The 24,077-nt window shown below is 69.6% G+C and overlaps 1 protein-coding gene across 4 annotated transcripts; it reads left to right on the top strand.

Annotated features, from left to right (window-relative positions):
• The first annotated feature begins 1,064 nt into the window (after positions 1 to 1,064).
• LOC101791612 (microtubule-actin cross-linking factor 1, isoforms 6/7) lies at positions 1,065 to 23,777 on the top strand. Of its 4 annotated transcripts, XM_072034175.1 has the most exons (40): positions 1,458 to 1,657; positions 1,902 to 2,022; positions 5,737 to 6,317; positions 6,786 to 6,956; positions 7,087 to 7,247; positions 7,660 to 7,819; positions 7,932 to 8,016; positions 8,654 to 8,895; positions 9,084 to 9,203; positions 9,404 to 9,511; positions 9,619 to 9,837; positions 9,988 to 10,191; positions 10,268 to 10,499; positions 10,596 to 10,822; positions 10,892 to 11,014; positions 11,323 to 11,424; positions 11,529 to 11,630; positions 12,240 to 12,395; positions 12,626 to 12,781; positions 13,438 to 13,635; positions 13,716 to 13,844; positions 14,072 to 14,242; positions 14,346 to 14,501; positions 14,735 to 14,941; positions 15,063 to 15,182; positions 15,402 to 15,571; positions 16,990 to 17,149; positions 17,394 to 17,591; positions 18,160 to 18,285; positions 18,531 to 18,674; positions 19,720 to 19,908; positions 20,231 to 20,345; positions 20,421 to 20,587; positions 20,948 to 21,110; positions 21,318 to 21,472; positions 21,548 to 21,622; positions 22,071 to 22,188; positions 22,279 to 22,466; positions 22,554 to 22,674; positions 22,856 to 23,777. In XM_072034175.1, exons 1-40 carry the CDS (start codon positions 1,532 to 1,534, stop codon positions 22,900 to 22,902), a joined length of 6,513 nt encoding a protein of 2,170 aa, XP_071890276.1. In that variant the 5' UTR covers positions 1,458 to 1,531; the 3' UTR covers positions 22,903 to 23,777. The 4 variants fall into 4 exon arrangements, with proteins under 4 accessions (XP_071890277.1, XP_071890275.1, XP_071890276.1 ...); XM_072034174.1 differs by having other exon boundaries at positions 1,456 to 1,657; positions 20,231 to 20,587; XM_072034176.1 differs by lacking the exon at positions 5,737 to 6,317 and having other exon boundaries at positions 1,065 to 1,657; positions 20,231 to 20,587.
• The last annotated feature ends 300 nt before the right edge of the window (positions 23,778 to 24,077 follow it).

Raw genomic sequence — 24,077 nt, 5'->3', positions numbered from 1 at the left:
CGCCGATGCACGGCATCGCAAACACACGGCCGGCAGCTCGGTGTGGGGGCCACCTGCCCACCCTCGCTCTGCCTCGTGCTCACGTTCCTTGTCACTCCCCTCCTCGCAGCATCCCACAGGAGGTTTGTACCTCACCTCCCGCAGCCTCTTGCAGCAGTTCTGCTCCCCCATCTCAGCAGCTCTCTGGCTGTGCCCTGGGTGAGCTCTGTGTGACCCTGAGCTCCTTTCAGCTCCTTTGCTCTGCCAACAAATGCCTCGGGCTTGGCTGTGTCCCCTCTTCCCGCGTGCTTCTGCAGCCTTTTGTGGGTGCAGCCCCTTGTCCCAGACACGGAGGCTCACTGCAGGCTCTGCAGCGGGGCAGGGCTGGGGCTGTGCCCCTGGGTGCAGGCACGGGGCTCGGGGCTGCTCTGGCCACTGCTGGGGGTGGTGAGGGCGAGGGACCACAAGGACACGTGCGGGACCGTGGGCTGCAGGGACCAGGCATGCAGTATCTGGTCTGAGACACGCAGTTGATGTGCAGGAGGTGGAAATGGGGCGAGGTGATGCTGCCCCGGTGGGGACAGGGTCAGAAAGTCATCGCTGCTGGTGCCGTGCCCATCTTGAGACTGCTGGTGACGAGCCCTGCCAGCCCACTGGTCTGGACTGGGAGAGCACAGGGGTAGCACTGGAGGGAGGGGAGGACTCCACAGGCAGCCAGCACATGAGCTAACACGGGGGGGTCCTTTGTGCCGTGCAGCTCAGCCTCCTCCGGGCAGTGCCCCCAGCCCAGGGCCAGCTGCTGCTCCTGGGGCTTTGGTGCTGGGGTTTGTGAAACCTGCCCAGCCCTCGGCGCATCCCGCACCCACCCGCGGGCCCTGCAGGGATGGGTGCAATGAGGCTCAGGGCAGGAAGGGGCAGCATGGCTTGGTGACAGGGACAGGGGCAGGGCAGTGCCTGGGCGTGCAGGGTTTGGGCAGGTGGGGAGCTCTGTGGGGCACTCAGGGGCTCTGTGGGGCACTCAGGGGCTCTCCCTGCCTGGGCTGGGCTCAGCCTGGCACTGAGGACAGGGTTTGGCACTGCTGGCCTCATGAGGAGCAGATTTAGGGATGTGGGGGGCCCCAGACTGTGATGGGCTCACAGTTGTAGTTGGGCAACAGAGGTCTGAGAGCAGTCCCGGGGAAAACAGGGACAAGAGATTTGGGAGCTGCTGTGGTTCTTGTCCCAGCATTGGAGACCAAGGCGAGCGGGTTGGAGCTGGCAGGGAACACCGAGGGCTGGCAGTCCCGGGGGGCTTTGTCCTGGGGGGTGAGGATGGGCCCTGTGGCTGCCCCATCTGTGGGGGGCACTCCCTGCTGGGGGCACACGGTGGCACCCTGAGACATCTGTGCCAGTGCGAGGCGAGCACGCGGGGCCTTGCGGGGATAACGGGGCAGCTGGGGCAGGGTGAGTTGGGCTTCTTGGGCACCTGGGCTAGTACAGGGTTGCACCCACGGGGTCCCTGCTGCCCTGAGGCACCATACGGCTCCTCCTGCCTGCAGGTATCGGCCCCACCATGCCAAAAAACCCCGTCCCACCCCTTCCTTCTGCTCTCTCTGCAGACACGCTTCGCTGCGGATGGCACCGGGCTCTCTGGGACGAGCACGGAGGGGCTGTCACCAGAGGCGGAGGAGCTGGAGAGGTAGGGGTCTGCTGGGCACATTGAGGGCTGCCCAGGGCCAGGGACTGCTCGTGGGCATCTTCGTGATGGCTGGGATGAATCTGGCACCGTCCCACCTGGGTCAGCCACTGGGAAAGGGACAAGGGTGTTGCGGGCAGCTCCATCGCTGTCCCACCCAAACCGAGGGGTCCCTGGAGGGGTCCCTGCACGTCCTGGCTGTGCCCTGCGCCCCTGCAGCCCCGCGTGTCCCGCGCTCTCTCCGCAGGGCGCAGCAGCGGGGCGAGGGGACGGAGTGGCGGCTGGAGGTGCACGAGCAGCTGCTGGCCCTGCGGCACTGGCTGGACGCCGTGGAGAAGAGGCTGCCGGAGCCGGGCCCTGCGCTGCAGGTATCGGGCTGGCCCCGGGCGAACGGCGGCCGGCAGAGCCAGGCAGGACCCAGCCCACGGTTCACAGAGGCTGGTGAGGTCTCGGTCCCCAAACGGGACAGCGCCTGGCTGCGGCTGGTGGCAACGACACGGCCCTGCCAACCTCCCCCTGGCACCGAGGGAGCAGGCAGGGGGCTGTGTCCCCACGGCGCTCACCCAGACCTGCCCATGGCACGGCTGCGCCTCCGTACCCCACCGCCACCTCCTTTGGCTGCGGAGGGCTTGGAGCCTCGAGCCCCCACTGGCAGCCAGTCCCTGCCACCCCCTGCCCCTGGCTCAGCCCCGTCCTGCGTCCCCTGCATCCAGCCAGGGCCGTGCAGCTGCGCAGGGAGGGCTGCACGCGCTGCCCAGCCGTGTCCCCGCCGTGTGCCCATCTGCTCGCAGGGCCCTGCCAGCAGGGTGTGAGGCGTCCCCCTGGTGCGGGGCAGCAGCGGGAGCACCCGGCCGGTGGGGGCTGCCCTGGCCAACCCCTCCTCGCGGCCCTGTGAGCAGCCCCTCGCTGGCTCCTTTTGTTCTGGGGCTGGCCAGCACACGGGCTCCCCGCGCACACATGACAGCACAAACTGAAAGGGCCATTCATCGCGGCCCTGGCGCAGACAAAGCCGAGGCCGAGGAGAAACCCACCCAGCTCCCGGGATCTGAGGCTGTGGATTCCAGCCGCCCGCTCCCGCCGCTGCCCCGCGCTGGGCTCGCTCTGCCCGGGGCACCCGCGCCACCCCCAGCCCGTACCTGAGGCCGGGGAGCGTGCCAAGGGAGCTCCTGGCAGGCGCGGGTCGGGCACAGCGAGCGGCTCCGGGAGGGAGCCGGGGCTGCTGCCCCCACCTCGGGGGGCCCTGGCCGGGCGCTCGGGGCACGGGAGCCTCAGCAGCGTGGGGGCTGTGCCGGGGGTGTCCAGGCTCCTGCTCGCCCTCCGTGGGGCTGCGTGGTGGGGGGCGAGAGCCGTGCTGCAGGAGCAGATGGAGCTGGGTTTGGGGGAGCAATAGAGGGGTGCAGACCCCCCCGCCAGTTCCTTTTTGGGGTGCTCAGTGGGGCAGCATCACCCCCCCCCCCCAGCACAGAGCCAGCACCAGGGGCTCAGCACCCTTGGCCAGCCCCCGGGAGCCTCCCAGTTGTCGGGGCTCCCCTGGGGAGTCCCGGAGCACCCAGGGAGGCCCCCGCCTCCGCAGGGCGCCCACGCACAGCCCCGGCAGCGGGTGCCGAGCCCCCCGCTCAGCGGGAAGGCGCCGCGGAGCCGCAGGGACCCGGGCTATGCTAATTCCCTGCCGCGTCTCTGGCAGACAAAGCCCCCGGACGCCTCCGCCCGCTGCTTTCAGGAGAGCCCAAGGGACCCCATCCATCAGCGCCGCGACGCTGCCGGGGCCCCCCGAGGGGCACCCGCTGCTTGTGCGGGGCAGGAGCCCCCCGGCCTGGGCCGTGCCCCCCACGGGGTGGGCTCGGGCAGGCTCCGGCGCTGGGGCTGGCGGCACGGGCACCGCGGGCAGCAGCCGAGCCCCGACCCCCCCGGGAGCCCCGATCCCCCCCCGCACCCAGGGCAGCGGCGAGTCCGGCCCGGAGACCCCCCAGGGGGGCGGTGGGCTCTGTCCTGGCACCGCCGCACCCTGCCCGGCCGCTCCCCTCCCGGCCCCCTGCTCCCACCCGAGACCCCCCCACCCCAGCGTTGGGGTGCGCGGGGAGGGGGCCGCGCCCCGGCCACCCCTTGGGGGGGGGCGCGCTCGGGACCCGGGGTCGGGCAGCGGCACCCCCCTCGCCCCCCCCTCCCCGTAGACCCCGTCCAGCCCGGGGGGGGCCGCGCACGGGGCCGGGTCCCGGCCCCCCGGGGCTCTCCCAGCCCGGTCCGGGGCCGGGGGCAGGTGCCGGGGAGGGGGGCGGTGGGAACGGCGCCGCTCCCCTCCCCCGCCCGGGATGGCTGCGAGGCCCCGGGGGTTTCCCCGGTAACGGCCCCGCCGCGGCTCAGCACGCCAAGGGTTAACGCGAGCGGCCGTATTGTACGAGGGGGGCGTGCGGCGGGGTCAGCAGAGCCGTGCCGAGCCGCGCCGAGCCGCGCCGAGCCCCCCGGGCCATGTCCCCGCGCCGGTGACCCGGGGCCCGTCCCCGCTCCGCGCCCCCCGCGCCCGTCCCCGCCCCGCCGCCAGGGGCCGGCGGCGCCCCCGGGAGCGGGCGGCGGGAGCGGGGCGGCCCCGGCCCACGGACACCGCGGGGTGAGTGCGGGGCTGCGCCCCCCGCCCCGCCTGGGGACCCGCGGGGGGCGAGGGGCGCACGGGGGGGGCGCGCCAAGGGGCCGGGCGGGGCGGGGCGCGAGGTCCCCGCGGGGTGCGGGGGGCTTGGGGGGGTCTCCCCGGCCTCCCCCGGGGGCAGCCCCAACCTGCGGGGGGCCGAGGGGCGCGCCTGGGGGTCGGGGGGCGCTGAGTGCGGGGCCAGGAGCGGGGTCCCGGAGCCCCCCTGCAAGGTGCAGCCGAGCGAGAGCGGGCGCAGGTGCCGCGTGTGGGGTCTGCGCCGTGCCGGGGGGGCTCAGCGTGCACCCACGGGGCTGACCCCTGCGGGGCGTGCACCCTGACCCCGCGTGTGCCCCCGTTGCACGTGCCCGCAGCTGGCGTGGGCATGGTTGGGGCTGCGAGGCTGCGGGGTGCGTGCGTGCAGCGTGGCGGCGGTGAGGGGGCTGCGCCTGTTGCATGGCGAGGGGCTGAAGGGGTGCGTGTGAAGCGGGTGCAAGTGCACGTGGGGAGCGTGGTCGTGCCACAGGTGCACGCAGCAGCAGGTGTGTGCAGTGCCCCGGGGCCACACGCACCCTGCGTGGAGCTGGGGGCTGTGGGCAGGGGGCTGTGGGCAGGGGGCTGTGGGCAGGGGGCTGCGCGTGCACGCAGAGCCCCAGCAGCCAGGGGTCGGTGATGCGGGTGGGTGCACGCGTGTGTGTGTGTGTGTGTGTGTGTGTCTGTGTGTGTGTGTCTGTGTCTGTGTGTGTTCCTGCACGCGGGTGCATGCCCGGCACCAGGCCCTGGGCGCAGGCTGCGCTGCGGCAGCGCCGGGCTGGGTCTGGCGTGGGAGGGTCCTGGCGGGTGGCGCGGGGGATTTATGGCTGCGGCAGGCGGGGAGCTGCCTGCCGGGGGGGTGCTCCCGATGGATGGCCCCGGCCCCGCTCCCCCCCGCAGGTCCCCGGTGCTGCCTTTGTCAGGGCGCCGCAGACAGATGGCTCTTTTCTCCCGGCTCCGCTCGCCTCGGAGTTAATCTAATGGCACAAAGCGATGCTGCTGGGGAGCATCTGCCTGTCTGCGGGCGCCCTGCGCTGCCTCCCGGTACCTTTCATTTACATTTCTCTTAACGAGACGCGCATCTGCCAGGCAGGGACGCGCGCTGCCCGCCGAGAGGTGGCAAAGCCACAGGTCCCACGGTGTCCCCGCCCGGCGCCATCCCTCTCCCCGTGACAGCTGGGTCTGGGTGACCACCAGTGCCTCATCCCCCCGCTGTCCCCAGGGCCCTGGCCCTGTTGTTTGGGGGCTTTTGGGTCCCCCAGGCCTGTGCAGGAATTCGGGTGGCAGCAGCATCCTTTGGGGCAGAAGTGCAGCTGGGAGCCGGGGTCCTGGGGTGCAGGACGAGGCCCCAGGCGCTGCAGAGCGGGGCTCGGCCACCAAGCAGCCCTGTGGTGGCTCCGATGACATGCGTCCTCCTGGCTCATTTCAGGCCGGGATTTGAGGTGGGGGCCCGGCGCCCGCGCCATGGGGAACTCGGTGAGTCGGCCCAGCTGCCTGGGCGAGAAGAGCCGGCGCTCAGAGGAGCTCCTCCGGGAGCCGCAGCTCCGGGACCTGGGGCTGGACGTGGGGCAGCCGCCCGGCGGGAGCGTCGCGGAGGCCCAGATGGGGCCGCTGGAGAAGCCGCCGGGGCCAGTGGAGAACGGCTGGAGCCCGGCACCTGCGGCTGGCCGGAGCGGGGCCGGCAGCCCCGTGCTGAAGCGCAGCCTCTCGGAGGTGGCGGTGCAGAACGGGGGCGCAGCCTGCGTCCCGCTCAAGGGGCAGGGAGAGGCGCGGGGCGCAGCCTGGACGCCCCCCCGGGCCGGCGCCCCCCGGAGCGCCTGGTCCTGGAAGCCCGTCACCACGCGGGAGGTGACAGAAGTGACGGAGGTGACGGAGACCATCGTGACGGAGATTGTGGAGGTGACCGAGTACCCGGCCGGCGAGAAGGGCGAGCCCCTGGTCACCCGGACGGTCACGGTGCTGACGGAGCGCGCGGGGGAGCTCGCAGCCGGACACGCGGATGCCCCAGAGGTGACTGCCGGGCAGGAGCCTCTCGCCAAGGACGACGCCGTGCCAGCCCCAGGCGTGGGCTGGGGGGGCCCAGCACCCCCAGCCAGATGCCAGGAGGTCGGAGCAGCCCCCTCCCCTCTGCCACGGCGGGTGGGGGCTCGAGCCTGCCCCTGGCGCCGTGAGCTTGTAGGGCGCGCACCGTGCTGGGTGCTTCGGGGTGTGTACTAGGGCTTTCCAGAGCTCTGCAGGCAGTGCCTGATCTTTTGGCCCCGAGGACCGAGTGGTCTGTGCAGAGCCCTTCCCCAGCACGGCTGTGCCAATGGGACCGGCAGGTGACATGGGGCCAGGCTGGGGGTGCTGGGGAGGACTGGGGCTGGGCTGGGTGCCTCTGTCCCAGCGCCGCCTCCGGGACTGGGCATCGCAGGGACCGGAGCACCCCAGCCCCGTGGCCGTCCCGAGCCTGGGTGGCTCAGCCACCTCTCTCCCCAGGTGTCCCTGCGGGCTGTCCCCGTCCCGGAGGATGTGGCAGGTACGGAGCGAGCCCAGGACACTCTGGAGAGCCTCCTGGCCTGGGTGGCAGACATGGAGGAGCTGGTGAGCAACCAGAAGCCGCCCTCCTCCGAAGTGAAGGTGGTGAAGGCGCAGCTGGAGGAGCAGAAGGTCGGCAAATCCCGGGCAGGCGCAGCCCTCCCACGCTGGTCTCCCTCCAGCCGGGGATTACAGGGCTGGGGGCTGGGGGCTGGGGGCCGGGCAGCCCCCCCAGCACAGCTCTGTGCCGTGCCCCCTTCAGCTCCTGAAGCGGCTGCTGGAGGAGCGGAGGCCCCGTGTGGAGCACGTCCTGCAGGAGCGAGCGGCGCTGCCGGGCACCACGGCAGCAGCACCCGAGGGGAGCAGCGGCCTGTCCAGCCTCGGGGAGAAGTGGGGCAAGCTGATGCAGGAGGCAGAAGCCAGGTGGGTCAGGGCCGAGGCATTTCTCAGTGGGGTCAGCACCTCCAGCCCTGTGTGCACAGGAGCCGGCGGTGCAGTGCAGCTCCCCCGCCGTGCCCTGCAGCGGCAGCAGGACGTGCTCTCACCATGTCTGTGCGGGGGCAGCGGCTCTGTGCTCGCCTTGCTGCAAGGAATGGAGATGGAGCAGGACCGGGGCTGGTGCAGCTGGGCAGGGGCTGCCTCGCCCTGTGTCCCTGTGTCCCTGTGTCCCTGTGTCCCCGTGTCCCTGTGTCCCCTTGTCCCTGTGTCCCTGCTCCCTGGACCCTGAGCCCAAGGCACCCGCAGCGTGTCCCTGGGGCGGACAGGGGGATGCCAGCCTCACCTCTCGTGGTCAGGATGGGAAGCTCAGCCCAGCTCACCCACCTTCCCGGCGCAGGTACGGCCGCCTGGAGCGGATCCTGCCGGCAGCACAGAGCTTCCAGGAAGCCGTGGACTCCTTCCAGGAGTGGCTCGGTGCCACAGAGCGGCAGCTGGCCCAGCTCTGGCGTGCCAACGGCTGCGTCAGCCGCGTGCAGGAAGCCCACCAGCAAACCCAGGTCAGGGCGGGCATGGACACAGCGGGACAGGGTGCGGAGGGAGCCGCGAATTTGGGCACGGGGAGGGCTGGGACGGGGAGAGCAGCCGCTGCCACAGGAGCCTCCCTCCCAGGCCCTCTGCGAGGAGATCCGCGCCCGGCTGGCGGAGCTGGAAGGAGTCCTGGAGAGCGGGCAGCGGGTCCTGCAGATGGTGACAGGTGAGATGGGGACGGCGCCATGTGGGGGACCGCAGCCCCGGGGCTCGGGTAGCGGGGTCTGTGGGGTACCCGCTGCAGTCCCAGTGAGGGCAGAGCCTCGGGAAGGGGCTGGCCTGGATGGGGGGCGGTGGAGATGCCCCCAGATGAGCCGGGTGAGATGCGCCCATGTGGAGCTGGGTCCCTGTGGATGTGGAGGGCCACAGGGTGGGGACAGGGAGCTGGGAGGGAGAGGTGCAGAGCTCTGCCCTGGGCTGTCCAGCACCAAGCCATGTCCCAGGGAGGTGGCAGTGGGGGCACCCCATGGTGCTGGGTGTCCTTGGGGCTCCCCACTGAGCTGCCACTGACTTTGGGAGCACGGCATCGTGCGATGCCCGCCCTGCCTCGTGGAGGGGGCACACGGATCCCATCAGAGAGCGGCGGGGGGGAGCCCACGGCAGGGCAGTGCAGTGGGATGGGGCACAGCAGCAGCAGACAGGCACTTGATGGGGATGAGGGGGCAGAGCCAGGCCCAGGAGAAGCAGACGAGGGGAAGAGCAGGATGTGGAGACCATCAGGAGGGAGGGCGCGCTCGCTGCAGCAGGTTCCTGGCCCTGGGGACGGTGCTACGGTGCTGAGGCTGCTCCTGGCACCGCCGCAGGGGAGGAGGCGCAGCTGGCGCAGGAGAAGATGGAATCCCTGAGGATGCGGTACCTCATCGTGGGCCAGAGCAGCGCTGACACCGTGCACCGGCTGGGGCAGACCCTGGAGGCCTCCTCCCGCGTGGGCACTGCCCAGGAGGACCTGGCGCTCTGGCTGGGACGCGTGGAGAAGGAGCTGGCCTCCTGGGACAGCCAGCACGGCGGCCAGGAGCCTCCAGTCAGCACGAGCGACAGGGAGAAGGTGCGGGAAATGGGGACCCTGGGGACTGTCCCCCTCTGTCCCCATCACGCAGACAGGGAAGGGTCTGGAGGGGAGCAGGGATGGGCCGTGCCGGGCAGCGGGGATGTCCTGCCCTGACCGAATGTGCCGGGGGCTCTGCCCTGGGAGCCCCCCCGGTGCACGGCCAACAGCTCCCCTCCCTGCTGCAGTTTGAGCAGATCCTGGGCTCCGAGCTTGCCCACCTGGAGGGGCTCGGCGAGCGGCTGGAGGCGGTCAGCCAGGTCCAGCTGGACACGCAGGCGCTCCGCTCGCAGCTCTCGGACCAGAAGGTGGGTTGGAGAAGCTGCTCAGGGCCACCGTGCGCCCTGCTCGTGCCATCCCCGGGGCTGGGGGCTGGCCGCTGTCCCCCCACAGAGGGTCGTCGGCGCTGGGCAGGGGGACAGCGAGCCCCCGGGGGCCGTGTGCCTGGGTCTGGCACATGGAGCCCCGCAGAGCTGCCATGCGGCACCCTCCTGCCTGTGTCTTGCAGCTGCTCTCTGCTGAGATCCTGCACCACCGCGGGCTGGCGGAGCGGCTGCTGGGCATCGCGGACCCACTGCTGCGGTCCTGCCCCGAGCCCCTGCAGCAGCGCCTGCAGGTGAGCGGCTGCAGCGAGGCTGTGACGGGTGGTACGGGGGGACGAGGCCGGCCGTGCTGTGTCCCCATGCTGGCAGCAGGCACCCAGCAAGCTGTGTGTCTCTGCAGCCCTCGGTGCAGGCGCTGCGGGAGCGTGCGGAGCAGCTCTTCGTGCGCAGCGGGGCCTGCGCCGTGCAGCTGGAGCACGCCCAGTCCCTGCTCGCACAGTTCGCCGAGGCTCACGCCGAGCTCTTGCCGTGGCTGGAGGAGACGCAGGCTGTCGGGGTGCAGCTCTCCCCAAACGCCATCAGCTACGAGGCCTTCAAGGAGCAGCAGGCACTGCTGCAGGTGAGGGATGGGGAAGGGCAAAGGCTGGGCCGAGCTCTGGCACCCCGTGGGAGTGCGGTGGGGAGGGCACCGGGGCTCAGCCCATGACTTGGCCCCGTGCTACCCGTCCTGTGGCCCCTCACGCTCCCACGGCCTCTCCTCTGCCACCAGTGCCTGCGGGAGGCGATCGCGGAGCACCGGCCCCTGATGGGGAAGCTGCAGCGCGTCTCCGCGCAGCTGGTGGAGCTGAGCCCGGAGCAGGGCGCCCCGTTCCAGCAGCGCTGGCAGGAGGCGGAGGAGCAATACTGCCGCGTCCGTGAGCGTGTGCGCCAGGCGGCCGCTGTGCTGGAGGACGCGCTGCCGCGCTACAGCCAGGTACGGCCGGCACGGGGGCTGGGTCCCCCCGAGCTTCCCTCTGGTGACCGGGCTGGTCCCGCTGCACCTTTCCCAGCTGACCGAGCGCATGGACCTGCTGCTGGAGTGCCTGGAGCGGCTGCAGAGCCGCCTGCAGAGCCAGCCCTCTGTCCGCGGCGACACGGCCCACCTTCGGGAGCAGATCCGGGAGAACAGCCTGGCCCTGGGCGAGCTGGAGAAGCTGGGGGTGGCCCTGGAGACCGTGCAGGCACAGGGCGCCGAGCTGCTGGCCAGCATGCAGGCAGCCAACTCCGACGCTGCTGCCAGAGGTGCTGGCAGGGGGTGTGGGAGCAGCACGTCCCCGTGTGGGTGCAAGGCCCCGCATGGCACCCCGGGCCGAGCCCCGTCCCTCTTGCGCCCCGCAGGGATCCAGGAGCGGACGGCGCAGCTGCTGTCCCAGTGGGGCCGCCTGCGGGGCCGCTGCGAGGAGCAGGAGCGCTGGCTGCGGGAGCTGCTGGCGCTGGCCGACCGCTTCTGGCACGGCCTCTCGGAGCTGGCCCTGACGCTGAGCGACACCCAGCAGCTGGTGCTGGGCCTGGAGGAGGCTGGCGGCGAGCCCGAGGCCATCCGCACGCGGCTCCGCACCATGCAGGTACAGGGCAGGGGTCCCCAAGGGCAGCCCCGCGGCACGGGCAGCTCCGAGCCCCCTCCCCACCCACAGGCGCTGCGGGAGGAGATCGACTCACTGCAGGGCGAGCTGGACACACTGGGCATCCTGGGCGTGGAGCTGATGTCCTCCTGTGGGGACCCCGACAAGCCCGATGTCACCAAGAGCCTGGATGATGTGAGCGCCCTGGCTGGGGGGCCGGGGGGCTGTCTGTGGTGGGCACGGGTCCGCATGGGGGGGGTGGGAACGGGACATCCTCAGAGCCGAGCCGCAGCTGGGCCCTGGAGAAGGGGCAGGCGCGTTCCCAAGCCCCGTGGGTGCCCCTGGGCTGTGCTGCAGGGAGGGTGGGTGTGCTGGGCTGGTGTCCTTGCACAGGGGACGGTGTCCCTGGCATCCTGTGGTGGTGCCGGCTGACTCGCGCCCTGTGCCGGTGCCCACCCCCCCGAGCTCCGCGCGGTGCCGCTGACCCTCGCGCCCTGCCGCAGCTCTACTCCTCCTGGCACAGCCTGAACAAGGTGTGGACGGAGCGCTACGCCCGCCTCGAGGAGCAGCTCCAGGCCTCCGTCAGCTACCAAGAGACCATGCAGGTGGGGTGCCAGGAGGGCTGGCGTGTCCCGTGTGCAGGGAGAGGGATGGGGACAGCGCCTAGGGCCCCCCGCCCTCCCCAACGCCTCAGTCCCTCCGTCCCCAGCGGCTGTTCGAGTGGCTGGACGCGGCTGAGCTGCGCATCGCGGAGGAGTTCCTCGTCGGAGGGGACCTGGACATGGTGCAGCAGCAGCTGGCGGAGCTGAAGGTGTGCGGTGCTGCAGGATGCCTCCCCGGCCTGGGGTCAGGCATGGGGACCAGGGGGCAGGCGGGCGCTCGGGGTATTTCCTGGCGGTGGGATGAGGGCGCGGGGTGTTGGACAGAGCCGCTGCCCCCTGCACCTGCTCGTGGTCTGCAGAGGGTGGCCAGGACCTGCCTGGGGTGCCCAAATCCCTCCTGCCTGAGGTGCCCCGAGTGGGCAGGGCTCCTGGCTCTCCACGGGGAGGAGCTCTGGGCCCAGGTGCCTGTGCCAAGCTGTGCCAGGCTGTGCCAGGCTGTGCCAAGCTGTGCCAGGCTGTGCCGCGCCATTCCAAACTGTGCTGTGCCATGGCATCCTGTACCATAGTGTGCCGTACTCAGCTGTGCCGTGCCATGCTGTGCCATACAAAGCCTTCCCGTGCTGTACCGTGCCACTTGGCTGTGCCAACCATGCCATGCCATGCTGTGCCATGCCATGCCGTGCCATGCCTGGTGGCACATGGCTCCATGTCACAGGGCCAGGGACCGTGTGCCACCACCCATCTGATGGTTGGACTTGATAATCTCAGGGGTCTTTTTCAACCTACCTGGTGCTCACATTCTACAATCTGCCCCGCAGGAGTTCAAGCGGGAGCTCTACCAGTGCAAGGTGGACGTGGAGAGCCTACGGCACCAGGCTGGCCCAGGGGGGCAGGGGCAGGGGGACCCCCCGGCCCCGCTCAGCGACTTCCGACAGCGCTGGGACCGCCTGGAGGAGGAGATCGTCAGCCGCCAGGTAAGGGGGGCTCGGGCAGTGGGGGGCGGTCCCAGGCATGGGACAGGGATGGGGTGGCAGCTCTGGGAGGCGGTGGTGGCGTGTGAGCTGGTGACCAGATCGGCCACGAGATGGGCACGAGGTGAGAGCTGCAGCAGTGTGGGTTCGTGGGGCTGGGTGCATGGTGCTGGGTGCATGGGCAGGGCTGACCCCACCGATCGGGTGCCTGACCCTGCCCTTGCCTCTAACAGCACCAGCTGGAGGCAGCCCTGCTGGGCCTGGGGCAGTTCCAGCACCAGCTGGAGGAGCTGCTGCAGTGGCTGTCCCACACCTCGGAGCAGCTGCAGGGCCCCACGCTGCTGCGCCTCGACCTGCAGAGCTGCGAGATCGAGCTGGCCAAGCACAAGGTGAGGGCGGCTGTGGCACGGGGCCCCCTGCACGCCCCATCCCGGGCTGCCCCCAGGCTGCTGGCTGCGTGCCTCCAAGGGGACCGGGCACGGTCCTGCCATGGGGTCCCATTGCACCGTGCGGTCCCTCTCGAGGTCCTCCTGCTGCGGGGCCGTGTTGTGCCGCAGGACACTGCTCCCCCCAGCTCCTGGCACTGCCCAGCCCATCGCAAGGCGTCGAGCCCCGGGGCAATGGTGGCTTGGCCGGGCAGGTCTGTGGTTCGGGGCGGGCGGCGTGAGAACGCGTCCCCTCCCGCGGTGACAGCATGGAAGGAGTGAGCTGTCTCCTTCCCCTTGCCCAGGCACGCTCGTGCCGTGCCTGCCGTCAGCAGGGTGCTGCGAGGTGCACGTTGGCCGGGGGGGGCCATGCACGGCAGGGTGGCCCCAGCCTTATCCATCCCCCATCCTAGCAGCCCCCCTGCCACGAAGCAGCAAATTTGTTGCCTTGCACCTGCCCTGTGCCACTTGGAGGACAAAAGCCCCTGCTCTGGGCGTCCCTTGCCAGGGCGCTCCCCAGTCCCCGTGCCGTGATGGCAGCGTTGGAGCGGGCGGGGAGGTGGCCCAGGTACCCGGCAGGGTGCAAGGTGCTGGCCCTGATGGCCTCGTGCTGTCCCCAGGTGCTGCGGAACGACGTGATGTCCCATGCCCGCACCGTGCAGTCTGTCAATGAGGCCGGGCAGGGCTTGCTGCTCTCCAGCCTGGGGGACAGCGTGGAGGGGCTGCAGCGCAGCCTGCAGCAGCTCAACCAGCGCTGGGACGTGGTGCAGAGCGAGACCGAGAGCCGCCAGCTGGAGCTGGAGAACAACCTCAGCCAGGTGCAGAGCACGGCGGCCGCCCCCGCTGCCACGTCCCCTGCTCACGGAGGCAGTGCTGAGCCCCCTGCGCCTCCCCCCAGGTGCAGGACATCACGCTGGAGATCACGGAGCTGCTGCAGTGGCTGGAGCACGTGGAGCTGCAGCTCTTCTTCTCCAAGCCGGCGTGGGGCCACCCAGACACCACCAAAGAGAAGCTCGCCGCTCACCTGGTGAGCTCCCTGCGCCCCCCAAGCTGCAATCCCTGGGGGGTGCCCCCCCCGCCCTCTCCACGCTGGGGTGCTGGGACCCTTCTCTGCCTCCTCCCCTCCCCAGACGGGCAGAGCCCCTCTGCTCCTCTCTCTGCCTGCCCAGGCCCCCCGGTCACAGCTGGAGCGTTCTGCTCCCCGTCCCACTTGGGGCAGGGACACGGGGCTGTGACACCGGGCTCTCTCGGCAGGAGCTGTGCAAGGAGATGGAGTCCAAGCAGGAGACGTACGACGCCGTGCGGGACCGCCTGCAGCGGCTGCTGGGCTCCTGCCGCGCGGCACGGCCCTGCAGCACCGAGCACAGCCTGCGCATCCTGGAGCAGAAGTGGGAGAGTGTCCACGCCGAGGCACAGGAGAGGAAGGTGTGCGGGGCGGGGGCATGCTGCCCACCCGGGGGTGCGGACCCTGCCCAGCTTGGGGGTCTGCGGGCACCCGTCCCGGTCGGCATCCCCGCTGTGCCTGCAGGAGCGCCTGGCCGAGGGGCTGACCGTCACCACCGAGTTCCACGGCACCATGCAGGAGCTGCTGCGCTGGGTGGCACACGCAGAGGAGCTCCTCAGCTCCCCCGCGCCCCCCAGCTTCATCCTGGACACTGTCACCGTGCAGATCCAGGAGCACAAGGCAAGTGTGGCCGGGCTGGCAGGGCTCTGTCCCACCCGCAGGGGGACACCCCAGGTCCGTGGGCTGGCTCCTGGGGGCTGGGGTCCTCCGGAGAGGTCCTGTGCAGCACCGGCACCATCAGGGGAAATCCCCCTGGGCTGCCCCCAGGGCTCCCCCCATGTGGCAGTGGTGTGGGTCTGCCCTGTGGTTCAGGGGCTTGCCCACGCACCCCAGCCACGTCTGGCTGCCCTCAGGCCCTGGTGAAGGAGGCAAACGCCCACGGGGAAAAGCTGAGCAGCCTGGAGGCCGTGGCGTCGCGCCTGAAGGACTTCAGCAGGAAGCAGGACGGAGCCGTGATCCAGAACCTCGTGCTGACGGCCAAGGAGCGGCTGGGCAAGGTGCTGCAGCACACGGCGGAGCGCGGGGCGGCTCTGGAGGAGGCTCGCAAGCGCACCAAGCAGGTACCTGGCTGGGGTGGCGAGGGCACGGGCCCTGCAGGGAGCTGTGCCGCGCTGCCCGTGGCTCCTCGGCGCTGTGCCCCGGCGCTGTGCGCCCTGCACGAGTCCCCTCTCCCCGCTGCAGTTCAGCGAGTCCCGGCGGCTGCTCCTGGACTGGATGGACGAGGCGGAGCAGGCCCTGGAGGCGCCGCAGGACACAGCCACGAGCCAGGAGGAGATCAAGTGCCAGCTGGCTGAGCACAAGGTGAGGGGCGAGCTGCCCCGTGGGGGAGTCCCAGTGGGCAAACTGCCTGGCCAAGGGCAGCAGGAGCAGAGCTGGGGGCTGTAGAGGGGCTCCCCAGCTCCCAGCCCACCCCACACCACGGCTGGGCATCGTTCCACATCTGCCCCTGGGTGAGGGGCATCAGCACCCCTGGCCGCCCCGCTGAGCCCCGGGGTCCGGGCTCACCCCCCCTGCCCGCAGGCTTTCCAGAGGGAGCTGCGCTCGAAGCGGCCGGTGTACGAGGCCACGCTGCGCAGCGGGAGGGCCCTGCGGGAGAGAGCCCGGCTCCCCGAGGACCTGCAGCCGCTGGAGGAGCTGCTGGGGGAGCTGAAAGAGCGCTGGGACGCGCTGTGCAGCCGGGCTGCCGAGAGGTCAGGGAACCTGCCCCGTGCCGGAGGGTGGGGTGGGATTCGGGTTGGGGATGGGATGGGGGTGGGATGGGATGGGATGGGATGGGATGGGGATGGGGATGGGATGGGATGGGATGGGATGGGGATATGGGATGGGGATATGGGATGGGATGGGATGGGGATATGGGATGGGATGGGATGGGATGGGGATGGGATGGGGATGGGATGGGGATGGGATGGGGATGGGGATGGGATGGGATGGGGATGGGGATATGGGATGGGGATATGGGATGGGATGGGATGGGATGGGGATGGGGATATGGGATGGGATGGGATGGGATGGGATGGGGATATGGGATGGGATGGGATGGTGCAATAAATGGCTCAGTCTTCAAAATAGGACTATAATCAAAGCTTACAATTTATTAAAGGAATAGAGGTAAGCAAACAGCGCTGGGTGCGCAGGGAGTCTCTGCTCCACCAAGATGCACACCAGTTACATCAAGCAGCTGATTTTTATGCTCCTAGGCTGATACAAATTCATTGCTACTTCTAAAAAAAAACAGGGTTATTATAATTAGTTTCCGGAATCCAAACCCTCCTACTGGAGCATGTATATCAGTCTCCGGTGGTCCCTCTGGGGGTCTCTGGGGGTCTCGTGCTGAAGACTCATAGTCTTCCTCCCTCTTGTCCTTCTCCTTTGTTCAACTTGGCTGTATGTCGGAGACTTGTGCAGCGTCCCCTGCAAGCTTTGTCTTTTAGTTGTTCTTCAGCTCTCCCCGTCTCCTTAATCTCCTGACCAGATAGCAGAGACTTGCATCGTGTCCCATGCAATAGTCATAACAGTTAGCAGTTATTCTGAAACCCCCCAGACATCAGGGACTTCAAGGAAAAACCTACAAAAACATTTCCCTTCAAGCTCTCTATTGACACGAATTGCTAAAACATTCCTTTGCAAGATACAAGAATTATATACATTAACCACTCCATTTTTCTTAGCCTTGTGGTTACACAAGGGTCTGTAAGGCAGAAGGTCACGTTCATCATACCATGCGGCCCTAGCAGTGTTCCATACTGACACGAATCAGATGAACAGATCTCACAGTGGGATGGGATGGGGATGGGATGGAGATGGGGATGGGGATGGGGATGGGATGGGGATGGGGATGGGATGGGATGGGATGGGATGGGATGGGATGGGATGGGATGGGATGGGATGGGATGGGATGGGATGGGATGGGATGGGATGGGATGTCTGTGCTCCACTCGCCGTGTAGGTCCTGGGCAGGATACATATCAGAGACCTTCCTCCTTGGGTGTTCCACTCCCTGCTTTGGGACCCCCAGCCTCAGCACCACTGGGCTATGGCCCCTGGGGATAGATCCGACCCCAGCCACGGGCAATCCCAGGCACTCAGGGCTGTGGCTGTTCCCTTGCAGGCAGCACAAGCTGGAGGAGGACCTGCTCTTCTCAGGCAAGTTCACCGACGCGCTGCAGGCTCTCATGGACTGGTTGTACCGCGCTGAGCCGCAGCTCAGTGAGGACGTGCCCGTCGGAGGGGACCGGGACCTGGTCAGCGACCTGATGGACAAGCATAAGGTGGGCGTCCTGGGCCGTGCAGGGGGCTGCCTGCTGCGTCCTGGCCCCGTGGGACCCCTGGGGAGTGACAGCCCTAGGGCAGCCCTGGGCTCAGCACCAGCCCTGCCCGCAGCCCTCCGTCACGCCGAGCAGTGCTGGGGTGCCGCACGTGCCCCACGCACCCCCCGTACCGTGCACCTGGGGCACTTGCAGAGCCACTGGGACCCCTGGCAGCTCCCACTCCCTCCTGCTCTCTCCCCCTCAGGTCTTCCAGAAGGAGCTGGGCAAGCGAGCCAGCTGCATCAAGATGCTGAAGCGCTCGGTGCGGGACCTGACCCGCGGCAGCAGCAGCGTGGACTCCCAGTGGCTGCAGAAGCAGATGGAGGAGCTGAGCACGCGGTGGGACCTGGTCTGCAAGCTCTCCGTCTCCAAGCAGGCCCGGCTGGAGGCTGCGCTCCGGCAGGTGCGGGTGGTGAGCCGGGGGGCTGCAAGGTCTGGGGCTGCAGCTGGAGCCCCCCACGGGAAGGCTGCACACGTCTGTGCATTGCGGGGTGCTGCAGGGGGTGCACAGCTGTGGGTGGCCGTGCATTGCAGGGTGCTGCGGGGCTGTGGGTGGCCGTGCATTGCGGGGTGCTGCGGGGCTGTGGGTGGCCGTGCATTGCGGGGTGCTGTGTGGGGTGCTGGGCTGTGGGTGGCCGTGTCGCAAGGTGCTGCAGCAGGGTGCCAGGTTGGGAGCTGCAGGCACCTGCTGGAGGTGCACGTGTACGGAGGGCGCCTGTGCACGAGGCAGGGTGCTGCACGGGGGTGTCCTCCTCAGAGGGATGTACCGATGGGGGTCAGGGAAAGTTGTGTCCCAAGGAGTCTTTGGGGTGAAGATCATCCCCACTGTCCTGCTGTGGGGTCTCAGCGGGGCTGGGGCTGCACAGAAGGGGCTGTGCCGGGTGCCTCGTGGGCAGCTGCAGGGCTGGGGGCTGCCCAGGGGCTGGGGGCTGCAGGGTGGGCACTGAGCAGGTCCCGGGCTGTCGTGGCAGGCAGAGGAGTTTCACACCCTGGTGCAGTCCTTCCTGGGGCGCCTCTCCGAGTCAGAGAAAACCCTCAAGTACGGCGTCTTCCCCGAGGAGGAGGCGGCTGTGCAGGAGTGCCAGAACCAGCTGCAGGTCAGTGCCAGCCCCCACCTCCAGGCACATCTCCGTTCTTGCTCCAGGATGTCCCATTGCTTGTCCCATTGGGGGTCTGGGGCCCCAAGCACCCCGAGGCATGGAGATTTGGGGCCCCAAGCACCCCACACCCTTCCCTTGCCTGTATGTCCGGCTGGGTGGGAGCTGGTCCCGGTGTCTCTGGGGTCTGCAGCGGGTTGTGGGGGCTGGGACCCCGCGGTACCACACTCCGTATGCCCTCCCAGGAGCTGATGAAGTCCCTGCAGTGCCAGCAGCTGGAGCTGGAGTGCATCACCTCGCTGGGGGAGGAGATCCTCTCCACCAGCCACCCAGACTCCATCATCACCATCAAATCCTGGGTCACCGTCGCCAAGAGCCGCTTCCAGGAGGTGAGCTGCGAGCCCTGGCTCCGTCTGTCCCTGCAGGGAGCAGCCACACAGCCCCATGCAGCCCCCTACAGCCCCACACAGCCCCCCACAGCCCCCCACAGCCCCACACAACCCCACACAGCCCCCCACCCCAGGGCCATGCAGGGGAGCACCCACGGCCTCTCCAGCCCCACCGGGCTGGTGGTGGCTCATTCCATGCGCATGAGATGGCATCCCCTGGTTCCTGGGGAGCGGAGTCTCGGGGATCCCCACACAGACCCCGCTCCCCCAGAGGCTCCCTGCTCTGTGGGTTTGCAGGGAAGAGCGTTCCCAGTGCTCCCCGTGTTCCCAGTGCTCCCCGTTGCCAGTGCTCCCCGTTCCCATTCCTCCCGGTTCCCATTCCTCCCTGAACGGGTCTGTCCGGTTTGGCCGATCCCCGCACAAAGCCCTCAGTGAGCAGGGATCCGTGCATCTGATCTGAAGGTGCCCCAGGGTGTGGAGCAGCACGTCCCGTCCCAACACCTGCAGGGCTGCCCTCACCCACAGCCCCGCTCACCCCAGATAGCGAGGATGCTGCGGGGGCAGTGAGCACATCTGCAGCAGCACGGCCCTGGGTACAGGCACGTTTGGCCACCACCCACAGGGATGTGCTGAGCAGTGGTACTCAAAGCACTGGTGGCAGCCCCAGGAGCTGCAAGGTCCCTGGCACATGAGGGGCAGAGCTGTCAGCCCTGACCCAGCCGGCCAGCGGGCCCCTGAGCCTGCCCCACGGGCAGGGATAGGTCCCGGAGCAGCCACATTCTTGCCCCATGGTCCCGCCCCGTGGCACGTTGGGTCCTGGAGCACTCGTGTCCCTGCCCAGTGCTCCTATCCTGTGGTCACTGGGGCAGCTGGACAGGGTTTTGTGCTCCTGCCCCATGGCAGGGCTGGGCCGTGGCTCCCCAGATGCAGACTTCACCCCCCCGCAGCAGTGCGCAGCTGGGGCTGCCGGCACGGTGCCACCGCCGCGTGTCCGGCACCGCGCCACCACCAGCCCCGGTGGCTCAGCCCCTGCCCCTTGCTGTAGGTGCTGAGCTGGGCACAGCAGCAGGGCGAGAGGCTGCAGGCCCAGCGGGCCAGCCTGGCGGCCGAGCGGGAGGAGATGGCCCAGCTCGTCGACTGGATCACGGCTGCCGAGGAGGCGCTGAGCCTGCGGGACCAGGAGCCGCTGCCGGAGGAGGCTGAGCAGCTGGAGGAGCTCCATGCCCAGCACGCGGTGAGGGCCCCGCAGACGGCTCCCTGCCATGCCGGGGGCTCGCCATCCTCCCCGTGCCCTCCTGGCACTGGTGGGAGCGCTCAGCCCCACCGAGAACCTTTGGGTGCATTCGTGGCTGCAGCCGGCACATGCACGATGCTGCGGCGCTCTGGGTGCATGCCTGAGCTGCTGCTTCTGCTGCGAGGGATGCTGATGCAGGAGCCCCCAGGGCTGGTTGGTGGGTGGCCACGCTCTTGGCTTCAGCCCCGTGCTCCAGCTGTGGGTGGCATGCTTGGGGGACAATCTGGCACGGTGGGTGCTTAGTGCCAGCCTCCTGTGGCAGGTGTTCATGGAAGAGCTGAACCGCAAGCAGCCTGACGTGGAGAAGGTCACCAAGAGCTGCAAGCAGAAGCTGGCCACTGAGCTGGGGCCACCATCCGCCCGCAGATTGGCCACACGTAAGAGCCCCTTTGCCCCCACACTGCGCCCCGGGCCCCCAGCCGTGCCCTCACCCCTGTCTGTGCTGGCTGCAGGGCGCCGCAGCGTGGGGAAGGCGCAGGGCGCTCCGGCAGTGCCACTTGGGGGGCTGGAGCCCCAGACGCCCCTCATGGCCCAGCTCCTGCACCGCTGGCAGCAGCTCTGGCTCCTGGCTCTGGACAGGCAGTACCGGCTGGAGACGGCCCTGCAGCGCCTGCGGGAGGTAGGGGCAGTGCTGCAGCCGTGGCTCGTGCCAGCAGCTCCTTTCCTGTGCATGGGTGGGGATGGCCCCGGGGTCAGTGGAACAGCACAGGCAGAGCCGGGAGCCTTCCCTGACCCTGTCCCCACGTGTCCCCATGGGCAGGGGGTGACCCCAAGGGACCGGAGCCGGCCTCACTGGAGCCTGCAGCTCCCCAGTGCAACCCCGAGCTGGGGGTCCTGGGTTCCCTTCGCCCATCTTTGATGGGTCAGGGCCGGGAGCAAGCTGGTGGCACAGCATCAGGGCTGAGCCCCAGCGCGGGTCCTGAGGTGGGGGCTGAGCGGCTTTCCTGCAGCCGTGCTAATTCCTCTGTGCCTCTCCGAGCTGGAGGAGTTTGCTCACTTCGACTTCGGGGTCTGGAGGAAGCGTTACATGCAGTGGATCAGCCAGATGAAGTCCCGGGTCCTGGATGTTTTCCGTGGCATCGACAGGGACCAGGATGGGCGCATCAGCCAGCGGGAGTTCATCGAGAGTGTCCTCTCCTCCAGTGAGTGTGCGCAGGACCCGTGGTGGGCTGGGCCTGGCTCATGGGGCTGTGCCCCCCAGGACAGGGCAGTTTGGGAGCAGCGGGGGCAGGAGCTGACAGCCGGGCACCCCCCTGGGAGGAGGACCCGGGCTCAGTGCCAGCGCTGGCTGGGCTTGGTACCGGGGTGCGCAGGGCACAGCGGGGCTGAGGGTCCCCGTCCCTCCCCAGAGTTCCCCACCAACGTCCTGGAGATGAACGCTGTGGCGAGCATCTTTGACATGAACGGGGACGGCTTCATCGACTACTACGAATTCGTCAGCACCCTGCACCCCAACCGGGACCCGCTGCGCCGGACCGCGGATGCCGACCAGATCCAGGACGAGGTACGGCCAGGGGGCCGCGGTGGCACGAGGCTGGTGCCCGGCCATGGGCCTGACCCACGCGGGCTCCTCTTCCAGGTGAACAGGCAGGTGGCCCAGTGCAACTGTGCCAAGCGCTTCCAGGTGGAGCAGATCAGCGCCAACAGGTACCGGGTAGGTGCCAACCCCCCCTGCTGCCCCTCGCTGTTGTCACCCCCCGGCCGGGGGTCTTGGGCTTGCTCTGACACCCACACACAGCCTGCACCATGCTGAGGTCCCCCAGCTCCACGGCCCCTGCTGTCAGAGCCTTTGCAGTGGCGCAGAGAGGGCACGGGAGAGCCACCCATGTCCCATGGGATCCCTGTCCCCAGGGGGATGTGGGACACGGGGGGCTGCCCCCTTTCCCACATGCCTATGGCAGCAGCACCCATTCTACGCTCCAGCAAGGAGCTCCTTCCCCTGCCTGTCTGCGAGGAAAACCCAGCATCTGTGCTGATGGAGGGGGGACCCGGTGGGCTGCTGCCAGGCACCGCTGGGTGCTGGGTCCTGCCCTCGTGCCCAGCTCCCGGCCCAGCCAAACCCCTCCAGTGCTCGCCGTGCCCTCACACGCCTCTCCCCACAGTTTGGGGAGTCGCAGCAGCTGCGGATGGTGCGGATCCTGCGCAGCACCCTGATGGTGCGGGTTGGCGGGGGCTGGATTGCTCTGGATGAGTTCCTGGTGAAGAACGACCCCTGCAGAGGTGGGCACGGCCGTCCCCGCGCCCAGCCGGCACCCCGCGGGTCTGGGCTGTGTGCTCTGGGGTCTCACCGCCTCTGCTGTCCCTCCCCAGTGAAGGGCAGGACCAACCTGAAGATCAACGAGAAGTACCTGTCCCCAGATGCCTTCGGGGCCACCGCGGCCAAGTGCGCGGGGAACCAGTCGGCCCCCTCCTCCAAAGTGCTGTCCCCCAGCCGCTCCAACTCCAGCCTCAGCCTCTACAGCAGCGCCTCAGCCCCCAGCAGCCCCCTGGCCAGGAAGGTAAGGGCTGGGGAGCCCCGAGCCCCCGTCCTAGCAGCGCTGACCCCCCCAACACTACTGCAGCCCCTGCGTCTCTTCCCTCCCCAGTCGGTGCTGCGGAGGACGCGCTCTGGGGACCGGTGCCCCCGCTCCCGGGGCTCCCTGCTGCCCGACGGGGCCGAGCTGCAGTTCACCGCGGCCGAGGAGAGCCCGGACGTGGCACCCCCAGGTGAGGGCTGTGCTGCCGTGGGGTGGGGGGCTCTGGAGCTGCTGTGGGCTGGGCAGGCCTGGGGGAGCAGGGGAGTGAAGCGTGGGGAGCAGGAGCCATCCGGGAGGTGGGGGACAGGGTGGGGTCTGTCCCCCAGCCCTAGGAGCGAGGCAGCCGCTCCAGCCCTGCCCCTTCCTTTCAGAGCCGCCCGAGGGGTCCCCCCCAGAGCGCTGCAGCCCCTGCCGCTGAGCCCCCCCAGCCACCCGCCCTGCGCCCAGCACCCTTGGCCGGCCCCACTCAGGACTCTTCTCCCCGGAGGCCGCCCGCCACGGGGCTGAGGACGGCGAAGCTGCAGCCGTGCGCCCCACGGGTCTCCGGGCCGAGGGTGGCCGCCCTGCGCGCCCCGGTACCGCGCTGCGGCCCTGCGAGAGGGTGCCCACCGGCAAGGGCTGAGCTGTCTGTCCATCACTGACCCCAGCATATATGCAAGCGTCCCCCGACACACACCAAACCACCCCCAGGCTCTGGCTGGCACATCCCCCAGCCCCACCACCCCACCCGGCAAGGCGGGTGCCCCAGTTGGAGCACCCGGGGCAGCTGTGGGCGGCCTGGATCATCGCGGTGCTGGGCTCCCCCAGCGTCCCAGTGGCCCCTGTGCCCCGGGGATGGCCCCCGCCTGTCTCCCCCAGGCTCCTGTGCTCTTAAGGCAGCTGCTGAGGCCCCGGGCATTTGGCACCACCCGGCAGGGAGCCTGCCCTCGCTGCCTGCCCGCGCCTGGTGAGAGGTGGGAGGTGGCAGGGTGCCGCAGCCGGGCGCCGGGGCCCCTCACCGGGTGCAGAGCCCCATTTCTGGTGCTAACCCTCACCCCGTGGGCCTGTGGTGTGTGCGCATCAGGCCCTGGCCACAGCTGTCCCCCGCCCCGGCAGGGCTGGGGCTGCCACCGGCGGGGGTCCCCGTGCCCCCATCCCGCCCGCAGCACCCCTCGGGTGGCGGGTCCCTGCCCTGCTGACGCATGTTCACCGCCACCCCGCTAACCGGACAGCAGTAGAGCTGAATGTAACCCTGGCCGGGGCACGGCCCTGCCAGCCACAATAAAGAGTAGATTTCTTTTTCTATAAGCACCCGGGGCTTGCTGCCGTCTGTCTGTCCGCTCACCCTGCTGCCTGTCCCTGCAGCGCGGGGGGGCAGTGCTCCCAGCCCCGTGCCACCAGCGGAGACGCGCAGCGCTGGGGCTGAGGCTGACAAGCCCGGGCTGCCACCGCGGGTGCCAGCAGGCGCCGTGCCACGTTACCTCCTTTCTGAGGAAAGCGTTGCTGGGATTCCTGCTGTGCCCAGCACCTCTCCCCAGGGAGGGGGGCCAGGCCTGTGTCGCGCCCCACGCCCATGGCAGGCATCGCCAGGACACGCGGCATCGCCGTCCCCGT

This window comes from Anas platyrhynchos, chromosome 2, assembly GCF_047663525.1.
Source record: "Anas platyrhynchos isolate ZD024472 breed Pekin duck chromosome 2, IASCAAS_PekinDuck_T2T, whole genome shotgun sequence".
NCBI lineage: Eukaryota > Metazoa > Chordata > Aves > Anseriformes > Anatidae > Anas > Anas platyrhynchos.
Note: the sequence above shows the minus strand (reverse complement) of the source record. Positions and strands in the feature narration are given on the sequence as shown.

What these genes read in the sequence shown, in the direction of transcription:
- LOC101791612 (XM_072034174.1), top strand. Translation starts at nt 1,532, where the DNA reads ATGCCAAAAAACCCCGTCCCACCCCTTCCTTCTGCTCTCTCTGCAGAC. An exon ending in AGCAGCAGGCACTGCTGCAG is followed by an intron (nt 9,838 to 9,987) that starts GTGAGGGATGGG and finishes CTCTGCCACCAG; the next exon opens with TGCCTGCGGGAGGCGATCGC. An exon ending in TGGAGGCTGCGCTCCGGCAG is followed by an intron (nt 17,592 to 18,159) that starts GTGCGGGTGGTG and finishes CTGTCGTGGCAG; the next exon opens with GCAGAGGAGTTTCACACCCT.